This window comes from Ranitomeya variabilis, chromosome 5 (assembly GCF_051348905.1).
Source record: "Ranitomeya variabilis isolate aRanVar5 chromosome 5, aRanVar5.hap1, whole genome shotgun sequence".
NCBI classification, from domain to species: domain Eukaryota; kingdom Metazoa; phylum Chordata; class Amphibia; order Anura; family Dendrobatidae; genus Ranitomeya; species Ranitomeya variabilis.
Window position 1 is genome coordinate 369,572,372 of NC_135236.1, and position 14,915 is coordinate 369,587,286.

Here is a 14,915-nt window from a genome sequence, read left to right on the forward strand (position 1 = left end):
GTCTTCATGTCCACCTGCACACCTTTCTTTCCCTTTGATGGTAGTAGGTTGTGGCCTCCATTCTGCTTCCTCAGGAGGCATGAGAAACCCCTTCATGGCCTTTTAGGGACTCAGCTCTGAGGTAGTGGTTTTGGTTGTGCTGCTTGGGATTGACTAATCTGTACAGAGACCAATTTGGTGTAGGTGCAGTCTCTTTCTATAATAAGTCTCCCTTACTCTCTTTACCCACGTGTGAGTGTGGTACGTGCAAAACAGAATCCAAAAGGAAGAATATTCCAAACATCTTTGAGAACTATTCACATATTTATCTGTCTCTTCATGAAATCCCACACAGACTCGATGCTGTTGATGTAAGGTCTCTGGGCAGGCCATATGAACACTTTCAGGACTGCTTTGTTCTTCTTTATGCTGAAGATAGTTCTTAATGATATTGGTGCTGTTTGGGTTTGTTGTCCTGCTGCAGAATAAATTAGGAGTCAATCAGATGCTTCCCTCATGGTAATATGTGATAGAAAAGTATCTACCTTTATTTCTCAGTGTTAAGGACATCAAGAAAAGGACACTGTGGAAGACTGTTAGGTAAGGAAATTTAGTGCAGCAGATGAAGGACTCACTATGTTTACTTCACTTCAAAATTTGAAGGTATCAAGCAGTGTATTCACCTCAGAATCTACCAATAGGACCCAGGTATACTCTTAAACTAAGAAATCAGGCCAGAAGTGGTCTCCATGTAAGAATTGTGCAAAAAAATATACCTTCGAATTGGAAGCAAGGTCAATGACTCAACTATGCATGAAAAATAAAAATGTGGTTGCAGAAACATGGCAGGAGTTGTAATGGATTGATGACTCAAAATTTGAAATATTTGGCTGTAACAAAAGGCATTTTTAGCTGAAGAGCTGGAGAACTGTACAATAATTGTTTTCAGGCAAGAGTGAAGTATGGAGGATGGTCTTCCAAGTGTAAGGCTGTATTTCAGCAAATGGAATTGAGGATTTAGTCAAGATTAATGTCCTCAATGCATAGAAAGACAGACACTTATACATCTTGCAATGCCATCAGAGAGGTTTATGATTGGTTCCAAATGTTTTCTCAAGCAAGACTACAATCCCAAACATACAGCCAATATCAAAATGGCAGCATAAAAAATAACATGGAGTCTAAGCTAGAACAAGGAGAATTAACTATTACTAGCACATTTATTTTTATAAAACATTCTTACTTTTTAGCATTTTCTTAAAAGTTGTGCAGAGAACTGTGATTCCACCTTCCCCCAAATAAGCAAACAAAATATGCTAGTTAAGACAGAAAAAAATAACAGCACTAACAAGATTTTGGTGTGACCTGCATGTATGTTAAATTAGATGAAAAAAAACAGGTGAGGAAAATGTTAATACTGTGTGTGAAGAGTACACTGTTTGAAGCAGTCACATAGTTAAATGTTTGATGGGGTTTTTTCTCGGCAATATTGTTGGTTTGTTTCTGCATAGCAAGGAGTGATTGAATTGCAGCAACAATATAACCACATTGATCATGCAGATGCCAGCTCCCAACCTCTCTAGTCCTACCTTACAAAGTGACTCTTCCATTTCTCTCTATCAATTAAATAATTATTTTTATACACTATCTGTACAGTTTCCTCAGTGTTTTATGGTTTTCTTTCCGTATCGCAATGGCTAAGTTATGAGCTGTGATGATCTTTTACTATGCAAATTCCCCAAAAATGTCTTCAGCAAACTCTGCTGCTTTTATGTGGCTATGATAGTTCCTACTTGTTGGATGTGCACTGGTTTATGTCTATTAATTTAACATGATCTGATGTATATATCCTAATGTTTTCTGCTGGTCATAGTGTAATCTCTGTTAGCACTGGACTTTAAGTTTCAGTTGAAACTGGGAGAGTAACATTTAGAGATACATAATATATTGTCCTAAAAATATATATGTAGTAGGACATTTTGTCTACTGGAGGTGGGTGGACCACTGGACAATACCTAACTAACTGCCCCTCAGTGTCCAACTTACTCCACGATGCAACTCTCATGAATAGTGTTGAGCGATACCGTCCGATACTTGAAAGTATCGGTATCGGAAAGTATCGGCCGATACCGGCAAAGTATCGGATCCAATCCGATACCGATACCCGATACCCGATACCAATACAAGTCAATGGGACTCAAGTATCGGACGGTATTCCTGATGGTTCTCAGGGTCTGAAGGAGAGGAAACTCTCCTTCAGGCCCTGGGATCCATATTAATGTGTAAAAGAAAGAATTAAAATAAAAAATATTGCTATACTCACCTCTCCGACGCAGCCTGCACCTTACCGAGGGAAGCGGCAGCGTTCTTTGTTTAAAATTCGTGCTTTTCTTTCCTTACGTGAAGTCCCGGCTTGTGATTGGTCACATGCCGCCCATGTGGCGGCGACGCAACCAATCACAGCAAGCCGTGACGTAATTTCAGGTCATTCAGTATTTTAAAATTACGCTCCGGCTTTGTGATTGGTTGCGTCGCAGTCACATGGGCGACGCAACCAATCACAGCAAGCCGTGACATAATTTCAGGTCCTTAAGGATTTTAAAATTACGTCCCGGCTTTGTGATTGGTTGCGTCGCAGTCACATGGGCGACGCAACCAAAATTTTAAAATGCGCGCGTGTCCAGCCTCCCGTAACGTCATGGCTTGTGATTGGTTGCGGCGCCCATGTGACTGCGACGCAACCAATCACAAAGCCGGGACGTAAGTTTAAAATCCTTAAGGACCTGAAATTACGTCACGGCTTGCTGTGATTGGTTGCGTCGCCCATGTGACTGCGACGCAACCAATAACAAAGCCAGAGCGTAATTTTAAAATACTGAATGACCTGAAATTACGTCACAGCTTGCTGTGATTGGTTGCGTCGCCGCCACATGGGCGGCATGCGACCAATCACAAGCCGGGACTTCACGTAAGGAAAGAAAAGCGCGAATTTTAAACAAAGAACGCTGCCGCTTCCCTCGGTAAGGTGCAGGCTGCGTCGGAGAGGTGAGTATAGCAATATTTTTTATTTTAATTCTCTCTTTTACACATTTTTACATTAATGTTGTTTCGATACCGATACCCGATACCACAAAAGTATCGGATCTCGGTATCGGAATTCCGATATCCGCAAGTATCGGCCGATACCCGATACTTGCGGTATCGGAATGCTCAACACTACTCATGAATTGTGATTGTGAATACATGTTGCAAGGTAGATCACAGCATTTTTCACTGATTTTATCCCCTTCACAATATGCACCGTACTAGTACTGTGCATGTTGTGTCTCCCCCTTTAATGTGGGCTCCAGCGATGAACCCACAGCTTTCTCAGCACATGTCAGCTGTTTTGAACAGCTGACAAGTGCCTCTAACAGCCGCGGGTGGAATTGCGATCCACCCACCGCTGTTAACAAGTTAAATGCACTGTCAATCTCTGACAGCGGCAATTAACTTGCGCCTCCGGGAAGCGCGACATAATCCAACCCATTGGTGACCCCGTCGCGTGATCATGAGTGACCGATGGGTTGGCATAACAACCAGAGTTCTCCAAAAGACCTCCAAGGTTGTCAAAGTTTTTTAAAAATATAAAAAAATAAAAAATATAAAAGTTCAAATCACCCCCCTTTCGCCCCATTCAAAATAAACAATAAAAATAATCAAACATACACATATTTGGTATCACCGCATTCAGAATCGACCAATCAAGCTATTAAAAGAATTAGTCTGATTGGTAAACGACGCAGCAAAAAAAAAAAGTCAAAACCCCAGAATTACGCCGCAACATTAACCCCTTCCTGACATCTGACGTACTATCCCGTCGAGGTGGGGTGGGCCCGTATGACCGCCGACGGGATAGTACGTCATACGCGATCAGCGGCGCTCACGGGGGGAGCGCCGCCGATCGCGGCCGGGTGTCAGCTGATTATCACAGCTGACATCCGGCACTATGTGCCAGGAGCGGTCACGGACCGCCCCCGGCACATTAACCCCCGGCACACCGCGATCAAACATGATCGCGATGTGCCGGCGGTGCAGGGAAGCATCGCGCAGGGAGGGGGCTCCCTGCGGGCTTCCCTGAGCCCCCCGCAGCAACGCGATGTGATCGCGTTGCTGCGAGGGTCTTACCTCCCTCCCTGCAGCTCCCAGACCCGGATCCAAGATGGCCGCGGATCCGGGTCCTGCAGGGAGGGAGGTGGCTTCACAGACGCCTGCTCAGAGCAGGCACTGTGAAGCAGCCTGCACTTTCCTCAGATCGGTGATCTGTCAGAGTGCTATGCAAACTGGCAGATCACCGATCTGTATTGTCCCCCCCTGGGGCAAAGTAAAAAAGTTAAAAATTTTTTTTTCCAAATGTGTAAAAAAAAAAAAAAAAAAATATTCCAAAATAATGAAAAAAAAAATAAAATATTATTCCCATAAATACATTTCTTTATCTAAATAAAATAAAAAAAACAATAAAAGTACACATATTTAGTATCGCCGCGTCCGTAACGACCCAACCTATAAAACTGCCCCACTAGTTAACCCCTTCAGTAAACACCGTAAGAAAAAAAAAAAAAAAACGAGGCAAAAAACAACGCTTTATTACCATACCGCCGAACAAAAAGTGGAATAACACGCGATCAAAAAGACGGATATAAATAACCATGGTACCGCTGAAAACGTCATCTTGTCCCGCAAAAAACGAGCCGCCATACAGCATCATCAGCAAAAAAATAAAAAAGTTATAGTCCTGAGAATAAAGCGATACCAAAATAATTATTTTTTCTATAAAATAGTTTTTATCGTATAAAAGCGCCAAAACATAAAAAAATTATATAAATGAGATATCGCTGTAATCGTACTGACCCGACGAATAAAACTGCTTTATCAATTTTACCAAACGCGGAACGGTATAAACGCCTCTCCCAAAAGAAATTCATGAATAGCTGGTTTTTGGTCATTCTGCCTCACAAAAATCGGAATAAAAAGTGATCAAAAATGGTCACGTGTCCGAAAATGTTACCAATAAAAACGTCAACTCGTCCCACAAAAAACAAGACCTCACATGACTCTGTGGACCAAAATGTGGAAAAATTATAGGTCTCAAAATGTGGAGACGCAAAAACTTTTTTGCTATAAAAAGCGTCTTTTAGGCTGGTTTCACACTTGCGTTTTTATCTGCATGCGTTTTTTAAAAAAACGCATGTGTGAAAAAACGCATGTAAACGTGGTAAAACGCATGCGTTTTTAGACGCATGCGTTTTTATAGAAAAACACAAGAAAACAAACAAAAAAAAAAAAACCCTACCCCTAACCCTACCCCTAACCTGAAATACGTGGCACTAAAATATACGTTTATATACGTATATAAGTGCCACGATATTTCAGTGGCCACGTATATAAGTGCCACGTATATAAGTGCCACGTATATAAGTGCCACGTATATAAGTGCCACGTACTTAAGTGCCACGTACTTAAGTGCCACGTACTTAAGTGCCACGTACTTAAGTGCCACGTACTTAAGTGCCACGTACTTACGTGCCACGTATTTACGTGCCACGTATTTACGTGCCACGTATTTAAGTGCCACGTACTTAAGTGCCACGTACTTAAGTGCCACGTATTTACGTGCCACGATATTTCAGTGCCACGTATAACCACATAGTTATAGTATTTATAGTACGTGGCACTGAAATACGTGGCACTGAAATATCGTGGCACTGAAACACGTGGCACTGAAACACGTGGCACTGAAACACGTGGCACTTAAATACGTGGCACTGAAACACGTGGCACTGAAACACGTGGCACTTAAATACGTGGCACTTAAATACGTGGCACTGAAACACGTGGCACTTAAATACGTGGCACTTAAATATGTGGCACTTAAATACGTGGCACTTAAATACGTGGCACTTATGACTGTCAGAAAATGTTCATTAAACGGTTAGAGGTGAGGTTAGGGGTAGGGTTAGGGTTACCGTTGGGATTAGGGTTAGGGGTGTGTTTGGGTTAGGGTTTCAGGTAGAATTGGGGAGTTTCCACTGTTCAGGCACATCAGGGGCTCTCCAAACGCGACATGGCGTCCGATCTCAATTCCAGCCAATTCTGCGTTGAAAAAGTAAAACAGTGCTCCTTCCCTTCCGAGCTCTCCCGTGCGTCCAAAAAGGGGTTTACCCCAACATATGGGTTATCAGCGTACTCGGGACAAATTGAACAACAACTTCTGGGGTCCAAGTTCTCTTGTTATCCTTGGGAAAATAAAAATTTGGGGGGCTAAAAATCATTTTTGTGGGAAAAAAATATGTTTTATTTTCACGGCTCTGCGTTGTAAACTGTAGTGAAACACTTGGGGGTTCAAAGTTCTCACAACACATCTAGATAAGTTCCTTGGGAGGTCTAGTTTCCAATATGGGGTCACTTGTGGGGGGTTTGTACTGTTTGGGTACATCAGGGGCTCTGCAAATGCAACGTGACGCCTGCAGACCAATCCATTTAAGTCTGCATTCCAAATGGCGCTCCTTCCCTTCCGAGCTCTGTCATGTGCCCAAACAGTGGTTACCCCCCACATATGGGGTATCAGCGTACTCAGGACAAATTGGACAACAACTTGTAGGGTCCAATTTATTCTGTTACCCTTGTAAAAATACAAAGCTGGGGGCTAAAAAATCATTTTTGTGAAAAAAAAAAGAATTTTTATTTTCACGGCTTTGCGTTACAAACTGTAGTGAAACACTTGGGGGTTCAAAGTTCTCACAACACATCTAGATAAGTTCCTTGGGAGGTCTAGTTTCCAATATGGGGTCACTTGTGGGGGGTTTGTACTGTTTGGGTACATCAGGGGCTCTGCAAATGCAACGTGACGCCTGCAGACCAATCCATTTAAGTCTGCATTCCAAATGGCGCTCCTTCCCTTCCGAGCTCTGTCATGTGCCCAAACAGTGGTTACCCCCCACATAGGGGGTATCAGCGTACTCAGGACAAATTGGACAACAACTTGTAGGGTCCAATTTATTCTGTTACCCTTGTAAAAATACAAAGCTGGGGGCTAAAAAATCATTTTTGTGAAAAAAAAAAAGAATTTTTATTTTCACGGCTTTGCGTTACAAACTGTAGTGAAACACTTGGGGGTTCAAAGTTCTCACAACACATCTAGATAAGTTCCTTAGGGGGTCTAATTTCCAAAATGGTGTCATTTGTGGGGGGTTTCAATGTTTAGGCACATCAGGGGCTCTCCAAACGCAACATGGCGTCCCATCTCAATTCCAGTCAATTTTGCATTGAAAAGTCAAATGGCGCTCCTTCCCTTCCAAGCTCTGCCATGCGCCCAAACAGTGGTTTACCCCAACATATGGGGTATCTGCGTACTCAGGACAAATTGCACAACGTTTTTTGGGGACCAATTTCTTCTCTTACCCTTGGGAAAATAAAAAATTGGGGGCGAAAAGATCATTTTTGTGAAAAAATATGATTTTTTATTTTTACGGCTCTGCATTATAAACTTCTGTGAAGCACTTGGTGGGTCAAAGTGCTCACCACACATCTAGATAAGTTCCTTAGGGGGTCTACTTTCCAAAATGGTGTCACTTGTAGGGGGTTTCAATGTTTAGGCACATCAGGGGCTCTCCAAACGCAACATGGCGTCCCATCTCAATTCCAGTCAATTTTGCATTGAAAAGTCAAATGGCGCTCCTTCCCTTCCAAGCTCTGCCATGCGCCCAAACAGTGGTTTACCCCAACATATGGGGTATCTGCGTACTCAGGACAAATTGCACAACATTTTTTGGGGACCAATTTCTTCTCTTACCATTGGGAAAATAAAAAATTGGGGGCGAAAAGATCATTTTTGTGAAAAAATATGATTTTTTATTTTTACGGCTCTGCATTATAAACTTCTGTGAAGCACTTGGTGGGTCAAAGTGCTCACCACACATCTAGATAAGTTCCTTAGGGGGTCTACTTTCCAAAATGGTGTCACTTGTAGGGGGTTTCAATGTTTAGGCACATCAGGGGCTTTCCAAACGCAACATGGCGTCCCATCTCAATTCCAGTAAATTTTGCATTGAAAAGTCAAATGGCGCTCCTTCCCTTCCAAGCTCTGCCATGCGCCCAAACAATGGTTTACACCCACATATGGGGTATCAGCGTACTCAGGACAAATTGTACAACAACTTTTGCAGTCTATTTTCTCCTGTTACCCTTGGTAAAATAAAACAAATTGGAGCTGAAATAAATTTTGTGTGAAAAAAAATTAAATGTTCATTTTTATTTAAACATTCCAAAAATTCCTGTGAAACACCTGAAGGGTTAATAAACTTCTTGAGTGTGGTTTTGAGCACCTTGAGGGGTGCAGTTTTTAGAATGGTGTCACACTTGGGTATTTTCTATCATACAGACCCCTCAAAATGACTTCAAATGAGATGTGGTCCCTAAAAAAAAATGGTGTTGTAAAAATGAGAAATTTCTGGTCAACTTTTAACCCTTATAACTCCCTAACAAAAAAAAATTTTGGTTCCAAAATTGTGCTGATGTAAAGTAGACATGTGGGAAATGTTACTTATTAAGTATTTTGTGTGACATATGTCTGTGATTTAAGGGCATAAAAATTCAAAGTTGGAAAATTGCAAAATTTTCAAAATTTTCGCCAAATTTCCGTTTTTTTCACAAATAAACGCAAGTTATATCGAAGAAATTTTACCACTATCATGAAGTACAATATGTCACAAGAAAACAATGTCAGAATCGCCAAGATCCGTTGAAGCGTTCCAGAGTTATAACCTCCTAAAGGGACAGTGGTCAGAATTGTAAAAATTGGCCCGGTCATTAACGTGCAAACCACCCTTGGGGGTGAAGGGGTTAAAATCCAACACTGGGTGATCAAAAGATCGAATCCATACTAAAATGGTATAATTAAATACGTCAGCTTGGCATGCAAATATAAGCCCTCACCTGGCCCAAATCCTGAAAAGTGGAGATGGTACGGGTCTCAGAAAATAGTATATTTTTGTTTTTTTACCAAAGTTTGGAATTTTTTCAACACTTAAATAAAAAAGAACCTATACATATTTGGTTTCTATGAACTCATAATGATCTGGAGATTCATAATGGCAGGTCAGTTTTAGCGTTTAGTGAACATGGTAAAAAAAAGTTTTTGGCAATTTCACCGCACTTGGAATTTTTCCCCCCATTTTTGAGTACACAATGTGGTAAAACCAATGGTGTCCCACAAATAGCAAGCCCTCATGTAGCCATATTGATGGAAAAATAAAAAAATTATGGCTCTGGGAAGAAGGTGAGTGAAAAACAAAAATGCAAAAATGAAAAGGCTCCATCATGGAGAGGTTAATAAAATAAACTGATCTCCAGGCTGTACAAAAAGGTGACCTATACCTACACGGAATATCTGCTCTCATTTTTTTAAGCAGCTTTTTTTTTGTTTTTACTTCTATCATTAAAAGTTAAGTCTTATCATAATTCTCACAATTGCTATATATTTGATATAACACAGTGGGATATTTGTATTTGTTAGTGGGCATTCACTCACACCAGTTGGCTTTGTCTACCAATGTATAAATTTGGTGGCAAATCACTCAAAATAATCAGTGAATTCCTAAAATTTAAGCAAAAACTTAATTGAATTAGATTTGTTCTTCTCTACTTGAATCTTTCTGTTCTTTAGATGGCACTTCTTGGTTATCATCACAAATATTTAGAAGAAAGATGAAGCATCATATGCAATTGGTGAAAAAGTGAAAAGGGTCCTTAATTCACTCATACACGATACGTTTCAACTCTATCTATGCAACTTTTCTCAAGATATTTCTTGCCCTAAGCTGTGTAATTGTTTTTCCGCTAATTACTAACTTAGTTGTTTGTTTCTTTTCTTTGTTCTAGATGTATATCCAGACTACTACATTAACAGTGTCCATGAGTTTAAGTGCATCTGTATCTCTGGGAATGCTCTACATGCCCAAGGTTTACATTATCATTTTCCACCCAGAGCAAAATGTTCAAAAAAGAAAGAGGAGCTTCAAGGCTGTTGTGACAGCTGCCACCATGCAGAGTAAGCTGATCCAAAAAGGGAATGACAGACCAAATGGTGAAGTGAAAACGGAACTGTGTGAAAGTCTTGAAACAAATAGTAAGTAGCTGTGTGAATGCTCTGCTGTGGTTGCCGCCGCTAAAAAAGTCAGTGCTCAAAATGCTAATTGTGCATTATTTAAACAATAAAATACTATGCAAAAGTTATGGGTCCTTCTTAATATTGCATGCAGCATGTAACTGCATGTTCACACTAGCCGCTGAACAGAAAAAAACAAAGACAGAAACATAATGATTAAATACCTGCAGTAAAAACATAAATAGTATAGTGCATGAAAATAATATATGGTATTTAGTTAACATGTTTTTGATTAAAAAAATGTGAAAACCATCCCGCCTCATCACGGCAACCGTAATTGGGACAGTCTTAACTGTAATATTAAAAACCTTACCATTTGTCAGGTGACATGCATATAGATAAGGGCTGAGATGGACTGAGCTCAATTAATGGACACACAGACAAAGGAGACCACATCAATAGTGCCCAGCTCAAAAGATAGGCAGGTCACACCTTTATATGCACATGATGCAGACAGACATAAAGACCCCCCAAAGGTATGAACTGGAGTATAAATTGTTATGCATGCAGCGTGTAAGTGAATGTTCACACTACCCACTGAACAGAAAAAAACAAAGACAGAAGCATAATGATTAAATACCCTGCAGTAAATAAATAGCATAGTGCATAAAAATTATATACGGTATTTAGTTAACATGTTTTTTGGTAACAAAAATGCGGAAGACATAGTGCCTAACAACCGTAATTGGGACAGTCTAAGGCCGGTGTTCCACTTGCAACTGCAATGCGAAAAACTTGCGCGAGTCTTTCGCCTCAATACCAGACACTGCCGCCGGCGGTTCGAAAACGGAGCGTTCAGCTACATAGAAATACTGCAGCCGCAAACTTCAGTTCCGAGTGCAGGCGTCATCGCCGGGTATAGAGGCGAGAGACTTGTGCGAGTTGTTCTGTACAGCCATATATGGGGCATTTCTACATTCAGCAGAAATTGCGGGACACATTTTGTTGCAATTTTTACACATTTCCCAGTATGAAAATGTAAAATTTGTGGCTAACACACAATTTTGGTGGTATTTTTTTTATTTGCTTCATTGCCCAATGGTATAAAATTCTGTGACACCCCTGTTGTATCAATATGATCACTGTACCCCTAGATGAAATTATTGAGACATTAAATTTGCAAAATGGGGTCACTTATGGTGGGTTCTGCTGTTCTGACCCCTCAAGAGCTCTGCCAATGTGACATGGCACCCTCAAACTAGTGTAGCAAAATCTGCACTGTAATATGGTGCTACATCCCTTCTAAGCTATGTACTGTGCCTCAAAAGTAGTTTTCGACCACATATGGGGTATCAGCGAACTCAGCAGAAAATGCACAACAAATTTAGGGGTCATTTTCTCCTGTTATCCTTGTGAGGATACAAAATTTTGGGTTAAATCATTTTTGTGGGAAAAATGTGATTTTTTTTTTCAACATTATAAATTTCTGTAAAGCACCAGGGATTTCAAGGTGCTCAGCACACATCTAGATTAGTTCCCTTGGGTGGTCTAGTTTCCAAAATGGTGTCATTTGTGAGGGGTATTTTCTTTCATATAGGCCAAAGTCACTTCAAATGTGATGTGGTCCTTAAAAAATGGTTTTGTAAATGTTGTTGTTAAAAATGAGGAATCACTGGTCAACTTTTAACCCTCATAACTTCCTAACAAAAATATTATGTTTAAAAAATTGCTGATGTAAAGTAGACATGTGAGAACTTATATTTATTAACTATTTTGAGAGACATGACTCTCTGATTTAATGGCAAAATAATTAAAAGTTTGAAAATTGCTAAATTTTCTAAATTTTCTACAAGTTTCTGGTTATTTCACAAATAAATGCAAGTCATATCAAAGAAATTTTACCATTATTATGAAACACAATACGTCTCAAAATAAAAAGTCTGAGAACCAGTGGGATCCAATGAAGCGTTCCAGAGTTATGACCTCATTAAGTGACTGTGAATTGAGGAAAAAATGGTCTGGTCAGGAAGAAAACAGGCTTTGGAACGAAAGGGTTATAGACCAACCCTTGTTCTGCATGTAAACACAGCCACAACTGCATGCATAGAAATAGCCTTTTTTTCAATTTTACACAAGTCAAGATTGAAACGAGTAATGGTCTTTATTTTATTTTTTTTTAGAAATAAAGATATCTTATTATAAATCTTAAGTCAAGTTTAGTGAGAGATCAAAGGCTATCTGGCATCAGCATTATACCGCCCAAAAAAACCATAGCCATGTAGGTCTTAAAAATACAGTCATTGCTCAATGACTCCACCTAATGCTGCACTTGGCTGACAGAGAGCGGAGCTGTCAATCAAGGAGGGGAAGGTGGCACTGGCCAAGGAAAAATGAAGAAAACTGATGCATTGCTCCCAATGCCCTTTCAACATAATTTGCTTATACATTCTGAATGTAATTTCTTGGTGCTGCACCAGTGCTATAAGACCTTACAGGTATCTTTTACCTTGCATTTTCAAGACCCACATGTCGATTCATTCTGTGGGGTTAGTGTAACGCTGATGACAGAATATTTTGAAGATCAAATTAGAAAATGACAGATTCTTTTGAGGAAATGCTAAGTAAAAGTTTTTTGTTTATAACATGAAATATATTTTAAGAAATTAAAATAATATATAGATAGTGATATCACAGCATATGTCCATAAATTGCATAGAAAAAAATATTCCTGCTTTTGCTTAGCCATTAGGTTGGCTTAGATTTTCCTAAGGCTGCACTCACCATTTGAAATTGTTTCTGAGAAAATTTATCGACGGTTGGCTCACCTCACAAGCCTTCTGTACTGATCTAAAGTGATTATTCAGTTAATAAATTGTAAATTGCTCACCCTCTTTGATCTCATATGATTTAAACTTGGCAGGCGATGAAAAACGGTGTATTTGAATTCTAAACTCTTCAAGCTGAACATTACTGAGGTTAGGCATTCTTATACTGTTATAAAATAGTGTAATGAGGATAAAATAGTGCTTATACCATATGGTGCTGTATTTGACTGTTTAACCACATGCCATTCTAGTTCTGCCTTTTCATGTTCTAATGGACATGCCACTTTTTATCTCCAACTGTCCAGCACTGCTTACTCCTTGCTGCTAGCAGAGAAACAGCAGGAAGAAATGAGTTCTGTCAGGGTTTCCAGAAGCTCAATTACCCCTTACATGCCACAGTGAATAACAACCATATCTTTAAAAGTGTTCAATGTTTCCTTTGTGAGTCCATCTGCTCCCTGCACCACAATCGTAGGGAGACCACTTAGTAACTGGAAGTCTAAGTGGTCTCCCATCTGTCAGAGGCATAATTTGTTGGACAAAGAAAAATAAGGCAAAGCCAACTCACCGTAATTGCCTAGTTTGGTCCAGAGCATGGAGCAGGACTCCAGAAGATGATCCAGCTGGATCTCTTTGCAATTATAATTTTGTAAACCAATTGTATCCCATAAGTACTGAGAGCTTTAAATGTGCAAAAGTGCATATTCCTGGATATCCAGGTCAGATACTGTTCTTTTTCCAGGAAGAACTTCACCTATTCCTTATTCACTATGCATCAAGGAACAAGCTTAGTGTCAAGTGACAATCTGTAAGTAAGGAGAAGCTTCTGATATTACATTATAGACTTTATGGCAGTAAAAGAAAAAACTGCAGTATCTTCTAAAGAACCCAAATTTATAGCAGACGTTCCATCTGAACTCCCTGTTTGTGGGATCCTGACATTTTCAGTCTTTTGTGAGCTTCTCGCAATTTTTACCGAAGCATCTCTGTATGTTACCGATCTGTATTGGCACATTTACTCAACAGTGGAAATACAATTACTACCACCTTACTATAGAATAGTTGTCTAAACATAACCACCATAATTATGAAAACCCTGCAAAAGTTGTAATGACATCATGCACATTTATTTTTACCAAGGTCAAAAATTAATGGAAATATTTCTGAATTATTCATCAGGTGTGCTGTGCAAACACAGCTCATATAGTTATTAACAATTTTGTTGTGACCCAGCAGTGTAGCTTCACATTAACAGTTTATTCATTTATGTATTTATATACATTTAGATAATTGTATGTAGCTTTACATATATACTGCTCTGAATGTGTGCCATTGAAAAAAATCAAAATCTCCTAATCTCATTCGTGTACCAGGGGATCTCCAAATTTTAGTCTTTCAACTGGCAATCTTTTACAAAGTTCAGATCTTTTAATAAATTCATTTTAAATTCTGCTTTAATGAAGAGTCTTGTTGAAATGTGTGCTTGTATTACCACTTACAGTGCACATCTGCTGACCTCTAATGAGATTAGATTTTTGTATTGTCAGACACAAAGGTTTGCTTCTAGCAATTTTCCACAATTGATTACCTTATGTGCATGTCTCCAAGTAAGCACTCATATAAAATATTTGCGCTATATAAGATATATATCTTTTTGCACTGGTGATCTGTAAATCTTCTCTCATCTCAGTAGTGATTAGCATCATGTGCGTTTTAAGCTATAATAATGTATAATTTATGAAACAGATGTTCCCCACACAAAATATGCTATCTTAAGCTTATAAGCAGAGTGTGACATTCTAGGATAGATATAGCTCTAATTAAATATATATATGAGATCATCAAGGGTAGGTTTTATAGTGGTATGTTTTAGATTTACAACAAATGTCACTGAAATGTTCAGCTGGTTTAATTGCTGCCATTTGTACAATTTCTAGTAACAAAATTGAATTCCAAAGCTATTGAAA

At 39.4% G+C, this 14,915-nt stretch overlaps 1 protein-coding gene across 2 annotated transcripts in view; it reads left to right on the forward strand.

Annotated features, from left to right (window-relative positions):
- GRM8 (glutamate metabotropic receptor 8) overlaps positions 1 to 14,915 on the forward strand; it is a 1,957,382-nt gene that overhangs the window by 1,894,661 nt on the left and 47,806 nt on the right. For both annotated transcript variants that reach the window (XM_077264926.1, XM_077264927.1), the window contains one exon: positions 9,898 to 10,144. In XM_077264926.1, the coding sequence (XP_077121041.1) occupies positions 9,898 to 10,144 (247 nt within the window). The remainder of the gene's footprint in view (positions 1 to 9,897; positions 10,145 to 14,915) is intronic.